Source organism: Lampetra planeri, chromosome 12 (genome assembly GCF_965212315.1).
Source record: "Lampetra planeri chromosome 12, kcLamPlan1.2.h2, whole genome shotgun sequence".
Classification (NCBI taxonomy): domain Eukaryota; kingdom Metazoa; phylum Chordata; class Hyperoartia; order Petromyzontiformes; family Petromyzontidae; genus Lampetra; species Lampetra planeri.
The window spans coordinates 3,132,081-3,142,023 of record NC_136118.1 but is presented as its reverse complement, the minus strand read 5'-3'; the positions used below and the strand labels follow the sequence as shown (position 1 = coordinate 3,142,023).

General features: G+C 43.6%; 1 protein-coding gene across 1 annotated transcript in view; it reads left to right on the top strand.

The window, feature by feature from the left end:
* Positions 1 to 200: 200 nt before the first annotated feature.
* The window catches only part of LOC144721523 (uncharacterized), a 61,327-nt gene continuing 51,584 nt past the window's right edge, over positions 201 to 9,943 (top strand). The window contains 2 exon segments of the mRNA XM_078599196.1: positions 201 to 387; positions 2,466 to 2,873. Of these exon segments, the coding sequence (XP_078455322.1) occupies positions 367 to 387; positions 2,466 to 2,873 (429 nt within the window). The 5' untranslated portion in view covers positions 201 to 366.

The window sequence follows — 9,943 nt, the reverse complement described above, 5'->3', positions numbered from 1 at the left end:
TGCATATCCATGTTTGTGTTAGCGTGTTGGTGGTGTAAGCGTATGGGGGTGTAAGCGTATGGGGGTATGGGGGTGGTGGTTTGGTTGTTGGGGCGTGGATCAGCATGATGTGAGTCGCGGGGAGAGGAGGGAGTTGGTGGAGGGGTTTTGCGGACGGTGGGAGGGAGATGATGGGGAGGGAGATGGTGGGGTGGAGGGAGGAGGGGATGGAGGAGGAGGAGGGAGATGGGCAGAGTCTGCGTGCAGCAGGCCCGGCGATGTAATTTACACAGCGGCAGCAGCAGCCCCAACTTTTAGCGGAGAATGCGCGGCGTGTAAGAGACTTAACGCGGCTCAATCAAGCGCCGCCGCCGCCGCTGCTGCGCTATGGAACACAACCCAATCGAGGTAAGGTTGTCGTCCCCATCGCACGACGTCGATTATTATGAACGATGAGTAATTCAAAAAAAATCTGGAAATTTCCAAGCACTTAATTAGATAGCGTTATTGTTGCGTCGTCCGCCTGGTTATCATCATCGCTCGTGGCCGCTCCGCGTTGGTTGATGCGTCCGCGACCTTCCCCCCCCAACTCTCTTCGGATATCGACGAGTCGGTCGTGATGTGTGTGGGGTGGAGGCATCCACACGTACTCGGTAGTTTAAACGTGGCAATTAGAAACTTTTGTTTAAATTTGCACTTAATTTAGGTTTATTTAGTCGCAACTTTGAGCGAGAGAGCCGATTGGAATGACCTTTGTTGTTGTATCCTCCCGCCTCCTACGACGTGCTCAGTAAAAAAAAACTCGCGGATTTAGCAAAGCACAAAACCAACATTCGTTAACATTAAAACGCAACAGCAGTCGCCAAACAAACAATAATCGCCCCCCCCCCCCCAAATGACGACCAAACGCATATTTGTAATATTAACGACCGCGACATTTAAACTCGCCGAGCATGTAACAACAACAACGTTAGCTTTGTTTGCCGTAAACGTAAATGAATTAAGCGCAGAATTTGCTTCTGGGAGAACGAAAGAGTCGCGGTTATAATTAGAAACACAAAATATCCTCCTCCCTAAGCGAGTCACGTGGCGACGCGATTTCTTTTGACCGAACGCAGATTAAAATTCGATCTGGGGGTTTTTTTCAACGTAGTTGCCGTCTTTATTTATTTTTTAACTACAAAAAGAAGCATTTTTTAAACGCACCAAACATAATTATCAGTCCCTGTGTATTTTTGTCACGTATTCTCATTTTAATTGACGTCCTACACCCTCCCCAAACTATTTGCTTCCTTTTAAAATTAAGTGCCCATCCCCCCCCACCCAAGCCTCGCTTCGTCTCTTGCGTGGCATTGTTGGGATGCACGTCCGTGAAAGTTTCATTGAATATTTCCGCCAGTCCCATCTAATTTTCCTTTCGCGAATAACATACAAACAATTATTGTACGTATAACTAAATAATATATATACACGCTTGTTACTTGTGTGTTCCTCCCACTCCCGCTGTCGTGTGATTGTTATCTGCAAGACATTTGTTTGAGTCTGATTTGGATAAAAACAAAGGTTTGAAAAAAAAAAGTATTTGTGAATTAGACAAGTTTATTATTGATTTTAAGGCGGTGCAAATGAGAGCGAGAAAAAAATGCTGAGCTCATGGCTGACTGTGTTGTTGAGTCTCTGTGTGTGCGTCTGCCCTTTCAAGTAAAGACACTTGCAACTTTTATTCTGGATTTTTCTGCAGAGATGAAGTGATATCGGACGTATTTTCAATGTCTTACAGCCGATATGGGTAGTCTGTGATTTAATGTGTGTGTTTGACTTGCAATTATCCATTAATCGTGTTTTGTCGTAGAATACAGTAACCGTGTGCTCTGAAACTTAATTAAACGTAATTAAGGAACTGCAGTGTAAATTGTGTAATGATAGCCAGTTAATCCGTGTCATAGCTCTATGACTAAGAAGGACCATTGCCCGAAACGTCATCCTGTTGTGTATTTGTCTTGTTTATAAAGCAGTGTTAATTGCGAGTGCGTGTGTACTGCTGTGTATACATTTTAATATGCAATGGAATTGTGTTTATAATATCGTGCATTTTAATAAGTATTATTTCATCAATGTATTGGAAGGTATTGTATAGTTACACGTATTTTACAATATATAGGATACTACATAGCTATGTGTGTACCGTGTGTGTGTGGATGTGTGCATTTGAATAAATTTCGCCAACAACGTAAACTGTGTTTTTGTGTATGTGCCTGTGTGTCGTCTTATATCGGACACTACTTATACCACATGCACCACACCTCCAACTCACCCCACGATCCACCCACCACCTCAACTCACCCCACGATCCTCTCACCTGCACCCTCCCCCTATCAAACTCCCCTGGCACCTCACCCACCCCCCTCCACCTCAACCACCACCACCTTCGGCCTCATCCTCTCCACAACCCCCCTCCACGGTGTGCCCGCGACTCCAACCTATAGTGGGTGGGGGCCCCGTGTGGATCCCATGGACCTTACACCTTCTACAAAGCATTCACGTTCCGGCCCTGCTGCGGCGGAGGGGGGGCCGTGCCCACTGCGGTGAGCCCCCTCGAAGCGGGGCCCGCCTCGGTGCCAGCCTGGCCCACCGCGGGCCCCGGGGAGGAAGGGCCCCACCGCGTGAGCAGCAGGAGGAGGAGGTGCGCGGATGACGAGGGTCGCCCCGGGGCCCCCCGCGTGCTGGCGCTGGGGGAGTTCTTCGCGCTGCGCTGGGCACCCGGCGAGCCGGCTTGCCTGGCCGAGCTGCAGCTGCTGTGGGAGGACAGCGGCCGTGGAGAGATGCTGTCCAGCTCACGGCTCTACTTCCAGCCAGAGGACACTGCCGGTGGACGAGCGGCCGAACATGGACAAGTGAGAGAGCGTGCAGTCCACTGCCCCCACCACCATTAATCCATATCCCCCCACATCACCAATTCCCTCCCGATACACCAACCCACACCCCCCCACCATTCCCACCCCAACCCCCCACAAATCCTCAAACCCCATGCACCAATTCCCAAATCCCCACCCCCAATCCCCCACACTTATTTAATTGTGCACACACGTCACTCACGGACACTCAGAGCCAAGCCAGTCAGCCAGACTCCCTTCCTACACACACACACCTAAATCCACACTCAGGGCTTAATTTCAACCAGAACAGTCAAGAAAGCTGTTTTGGTAATTAGTTTAAGATGCCACATCCATCTTGCCTTATTTTGGCAAAATATAAATTATTTTATGGGGATTATAGTATTGGGTAACATGATATGCGCTTATTATTATTATTATGGGTAAGGCGTACCCTGTACCCTAGTGGTTGGTCCCTTGCGCCGATACACCTTGTTCCAAGCCAATAGAGCAGCATTTGGGATATTATTGAGTGAGAGACTAAGCCCCCCTCTGTACCTACACCTACATGCAACGGGGTTACCATTTATTAAAACAAGGTCATTCAATTTGCATCCAGGTATTTTTTCAACCGCCCAAGCCAGCTGTACCACAATCATGGGGAGATGCACCCCCACGCAGGCAGGTGACCACAACCAACATTGCCCGGCTGACCATTTTTTTTAATCATCCAGCCACCCAACTCCAGGCCATGGTCAATTCACCCACAGGCCTGCGGAACGACATTGATTAGTCCATTTTCCCAGGCCATAACCAATTCAACCAAGCCATTGGGATAATATTGATTAAAACATTCGCTGAAGCCAATAGTAAGCATCAAGCCTCATTTACCTGAGGCCATGACACAGTCACCCATCCACCCAGGACCACAAAGAACTCCTTAATCCAGGCCCAAGGCCCATTCATGCAGACAAATGTTAATTCACACCCAGCCCAGTCAGCTTCTTCAGTTCTCATCAGCCTCGACCATGCAGACGTGTAGAGGTAGATGCGGTTAACTTATACAATCAATGCCCTTGATGATGCCCTTCATTATATAGCAGGGAGGATTCAATAACAACACTGCAGACGCAAAACATGATATGTTGCGACTCAAAATGTTTTAAAGGTCGGGGAGATGCTGACGTAAATGGTCTCGGCAGCATTTTTCGATGGTGGCACCGTGATATGTGTTTATGTAAAATCATGCGGGGGGGCCATCGATTAATCGTCATCTTCACCAGCTATGTTCGATCCGTCCACTGCTGCATGGAGGACTTCTAAAGCTTCTGCTGCCACCATTTCTCTCGATTGTGCAATGTCATCATACATCTATTAAGGATTTTTGTTAAAAATAGAGGAATGCAAATGCTTTGTGCATTCACTGTCGACACTTAATTTTATTTGAAACGGGCTTTTGTTTTTCTGTCTTTTTCTCCAAAATGCTCCTCTATTACGATCAAAGTCCATCTCTGGTTCGCTCGTCCGATTCATTATCCGTTCGCCGACTGCGTGTCAGTGAGCAGGGCTCGTTCCCTTGTGCCAAAGCAAGGCACTGGTTTTGTTTGTGATGGGGTCCAATGTCTCCTATTCTTTCGAATGGCCCGTTGGGTAGGGGTGTGATGAGCAAAGGCTATATGTTAATGTCGAGGCTGTTGAGCCATTCATGGATCAAGGGTGGTAATGTGGATGGCTGTAGTATTGCCCATTTAATTGTAAATACCCTAATAATGTATCAACAACTCTGCATTAAAGAGGGCAACATTACATATTCACGTCCCTTCTTCATCTCTGCTATGAAGAAAGGCCATTACGTTTTTTTTTTTAATATTCGGCGCAGTGGTATTGACGAATGTTGAGTTTTTGTTGTTACAACACTGCCAGGGCAGTATCACAAATCTTTTTTTCCAGTGAATGGTCATAGCTGGCACTAAGTGCAGCAGTGAAACTCAACACTTCCGTAAATAACACTGCCATAAAAGAAAAAATATAATCGGTGACGTTTCGGGCAATAGCCCTTCATAGCACATAGAGACGCGAGAGAGAGTGGCTACTTAGAGCACTTGTTTGACTTGCATGGTGCCTTTATAAGAATATCTATTTAAAATGGTTCATAATTACCATGTTTTTTTTTAAAATCGGGAGCTTCAATAGTTCCACCAATAGTAGCTATTAGATAACAGGCAACCACTTCGATAATCGAGAAGTCGTGTTGGCACTAACCAGACCCATTTATATTTAGGGCAGTGTGGATAGGCATGTGAAACAAGTGTTTGTTGTTTGTATAATAAGGGGGTTGCCTGCACCATATCCTGTGCCTTAAAAAATGCTTCGCTGGTGTTTTATTTTTCGGCTACCACCCAAACAAGATTTTTTTTTGGGCGAGGCTTTGATGAATGTCTTAGAAATGTTAAAGTTTATATTTTTGATACCTCATTTGTGTGTGTGTGTGATGTGCGTAGAATGTATAGTATTTACGTTGTTCATAATATACATTGCTTGTGTGTTGTGTAATGTAACTTGGTATATATGTGTGTTACTGTGTTAGTGGGGCCTGTATATGTGCTTATTATCGCATGAATGATCATTTTCGAAACTGTGAAGAAAACTCAATTCTTCCGGACACTTACACCATCGCTATATAAGTTAGGATGGTCAAAAATAACTACACAGTGGCAGCCAAAGAATGGAAAGTGTTGAACAGAGTATTTACTGTGGAGATGGAGCCTTAAAATCGCCTGTGCGTGGCCTCAGTGGATCATTACATTGCAATATCACGAAAGACGAACTGTTGAGTTAGAAGATTCAACTAATGTTCAACGTAAAGCAATAAAAGTCAAACATTGCAATGCTGTATCATAGGAATGAAAACATCTTTTGTATGGTCACTTTGTTGGATTATTATATCTGAATTGGGGGGGGGGGGGGGAGTAGTTTGTCCATTGCTGCTGATGATGATTGTTACTTTATATAGTGTACAACTTGAGATGCAGTTAAAAAAATAGTTTGGAGTGCGAGATATTGATGATGCACAGGACTCGCATTGCAGGTATTTTTTTTCAAACAAAATACCCGCGCTTGCCACGAGTGTGTACAATGTAGTTGCTAAATATAGAGAGCATAGCAGTGACCTGAAATAGGTTTGCCTTTGGTGTTGCATAAAAGCACATTGGAGTCTTATTTTCGCTGTTACTCAATACGTAGACATTTTTAGAATTTCTTCTTCGCGAAAGCAACTCGGACACGCGATAAGATTGAAATACTTATTCTCCATCCTACCTGTCCATCGTACAAACACTCTTGGAATGTGCGTTGGGTATAAGCTAATAACGTAATTGAACGTGTAAATGCGTAATGCATCCGCCTGTGATGAAATCTCCATGGATGCGGCCAGTCTCGTTGAGATTTCAAAAGCCAAGCACGAATTGAGTCTCGGTATTGCTTTGAATGGGCTGAACACCATGCACAACCCAGGTGTTATAGGTGCTCCCATCCACCACAGACTTCTACAATGAACCCCTGTATTCTAATCGACTTTTGTGTGCATCTTCGAATGTTTGTAAGCAAACCATGGGACACTGTTTTTGAGTTGTATGCCTTTTGGCGTCATCTGGTCCAACACCAATGGAGATCTTCTTAGGCTCTAAGAAAAGCTGTCTCGGGTGTGGACCAATCAACTTCAAGGACAGTGCATATCATTATCAGAGTTGTTTATTTTTGTTTGCATTTTGACTGCTTGTGTTGTGGTTATTGCAAACATGATGCCTTGTATAAAGGTGTTAGTTTTTGTACCAGTTGAAAGGGTAAAAACCTATTACCATGGGACAAAAGTTTGAATGGGTTTCGTGTAAGGGTTTTTGAGATTTGGTGTTGGAAACGTGTGGAGGCTTTGAGATTTAAAACAAATGTCCTGTTCTTTTATCTTTATAATTTCTCCCATCAGTCGTTTTGTGTGTGGCATCTACACAAACGGATGACCGCGTGGTCAGCGTGTAATTTATCGGTGACACTTTAATATGAGAAAAAATATGTCGGGTTTGACTACCCTTTTAAATGAACGATAGTCTTTGAATACCGAATGTGATTAGTCTGTGATGAGATACTAAAAAAGTGTCCATTATCGAGCTACCAGCCAGTTCGTTTTCGTTTCTCTTTAGTAGGGCCCCCCCTGTGCATTGATTAGTAAAGTTTGACCAGTTCCAGGCATTTAAGGGGGGTTGGAATCGTTTGCAAGCGGTTCCTTTTGTGTGAACAGCCGTGGTTGATGGTGGCTGGGGGTGTTTGTGAAAGAACGTCGTAGTTCATCGGTTAAAATGCAGTTGGGGTGGGTGCTTAGATGAAGTGAAACGTTGATGATGGTGATGTGTGTCGCAATGACACTTCAACGTTAATGTCACAATTGTCGAATTGAATCTAAGTTGAGCACACGTTGTGTGGTCACGGCACTGGTTGTTGCAGTGGTTTAGTCTTAGTAACGAGAAAAAAGGGGGTCAATAGAGTTTCGGATGGCATTTATTTTTCGGATATCAAATATTTTTTTTAAACATTTTTTTCCAGCCCCAATTGTGTTGGATTTTGTTACTTTCGAATTTCACTAGATTGAATTGTAATCATTTGTTTTACGAATAACGATCTTAATTGTTTTAAGCATTACAATCTTAATTGTCGTAAGTGCATTTACTTATTTGTTATATTAAAGTTCCGTCGCTAAAACAACAATGTAAACATTGACTTTTGAAAAATATATAATTTATTAACTTAAGCAAACGTCGGCGTCACGTGACCGCGCTTTTTGGCGGGAAAAGCAGGGAAGTGACGGCCGCTTGCTTTGTGACCTTTGATTTTCGTTGTCAATTACAACAAAAACTCACAAAATATCGCTTAGAATCAAAGTATCTCTTTATATCTGCGGCCGATTTTCCCCGTTTGGGAAAACGCGTGCCTAATTGACATCTAAGAACGCTTAACAAAGACTCGCACCGATTGACCCTTATCACAATGTTTCGTTTGTTCAGAAACACTAACCTTAAATATATTTATATCTCTCTCCGTTGTCGGGGCAGTGTTAATGATGAACGGGGTTAGTTGGTTTTTATTTTATTTGTGCTCGTAAACCACTGCCTTACCCACTCACTCCCTTCATAATTTGTTTGATTACAAATTACAGTTTTACCCAGTCTGCTAAACGGCAGGCAATGTACACAATGCTTTATTGTGTGGCCTTATTTGGACACAGAACCACGGCAGTTTGCCTCGCTTAAACACATTCTGCTGGATTGTGAGCAGCTACAACATGGGACCTTTTTTATTATTTAACGCCATTATCAAAGTATGAAAACAAAGAATGGGTTTAATTGCATTGGCTTTGTGCTGTTCGCTTTGTGGCAGTGTTCTCTGGTCTGACATTGGTGAGAATTGGCCCTAAAAAACAATGCACATGATTATTATCAGAGCATGTTTGTTTGCATGTTCACCACAAATTACCTGTGGTTAATGTAGACTCGATTTCCTTGCAAAAGGTTTCTATTTGGCATTTGAACATCTTAACACATGTTTTGTTTCCAGAAAGTGTAAAACCTGTTCTTATTTTTTCATAATTCTGCTGGAGATGACGGTTCATAGAGACCCATAGGCTGATCAAAATAATAATAATAATGACATTGTGGAGAATATAAATAGCGAAACTACATAACCGGGACAATTAGTTCCTTTCACATATCCATTCATTCAAGACAAGCAAAACTCTGGACTAGTTTAAACATGAAGTGTTTAGTCACCCCGCACTTTTGATTGACACGGTTAACTCTACGTACGGTTCAAAATAAGTTCTGCAAACTTACATCAGCAGAGCTAGGCTTGCTTTAACGAATTCTGGTGAGCTGCTAATCTTACATACAATGACCCCTTCTTTATGATATGGGTCCTAGTTAAATGCAACGTGATATGTTGATGGGTCATTCTGTATTTTATTATTTTTGCACGAACTGTTATGTATTCATTGATACATTGGGAGAATGAAGGAGTTGCATTTCTAGGGCCTTCCATCACATCTCAATCATTTCCTTTCACAATTGAATATTTAGGGGACACCCAGTGGCAAGTGTCCCTATGCAGCAGCCCAAGGTGCGACACAGCACCAGCCTGCGAAGTGGGCATTTGTCTTGCAGTGCAGTTGTTGGAAAGTTTACTTGGATTATTTTACCCAATTGTGGAATTTACGTGAACTTAATTTTTTTTGGCTAATTTAGCAGACGATTGTGCACGCATATTTACGTTTCTTACGAATGCTAGTCACAGTAACCACCTCCCCCAAATTCGTATAACATTGCCCAATTCAAGAAAAGTGAACTCTTTATATAGTACAACTTTTAATAGTGCTCCTTATTGTTGGCCGCTTGGTGTGTTGGGCCCTTGAGCCATGTGCACAGCAACCGTAATTATAAACCCCACCTACCCTTAATAGCTACCGTAATAGCACTAAGCATTGCACGTCTAATCTAAACCACTCGCAGCACTGAGCTCCCTTCGTTAAGCACGGGGTCACGATGCCATCTGTTGATCGGTTTAGCTGCAGAAAACGACCCTGCCCCCCCTTCCAAATAAAAAAAACGTTAATTTAAGTTTATATAGCGTCTAAATACCTTGTGAGTCTCGGGTAACTGTATAGGGGGTGAGCGTGTCAACATGAAGGGCACATTGACACAAAGTAAGCCGTGATTATCAGCCGTGATCAATCCACTGCTGAATGAAGGCCTCCCCCAAGGCGTAGCAATCACTCACGACCCGATGATTTAATGGTCCACCCAGCACCCACAACGCAAGCTGGTTTCATCATTGCTCCATCTCCTGGGTGGACATCCTGTCGGGATCATTCCCTTCCTCTGGATGCCACGGTCATTGTTGTCGACCATCGGTTGTCATCACAACAATACATTCGTGTTGGGGAGATTAAGCGGAGCGACACAATCTGTTTAAACAAACTAGTGAATGAATAGTATAAAAGTAATTATTATAAATTGACACTCTACCCTTCCTCCCCCACTTGATTACTT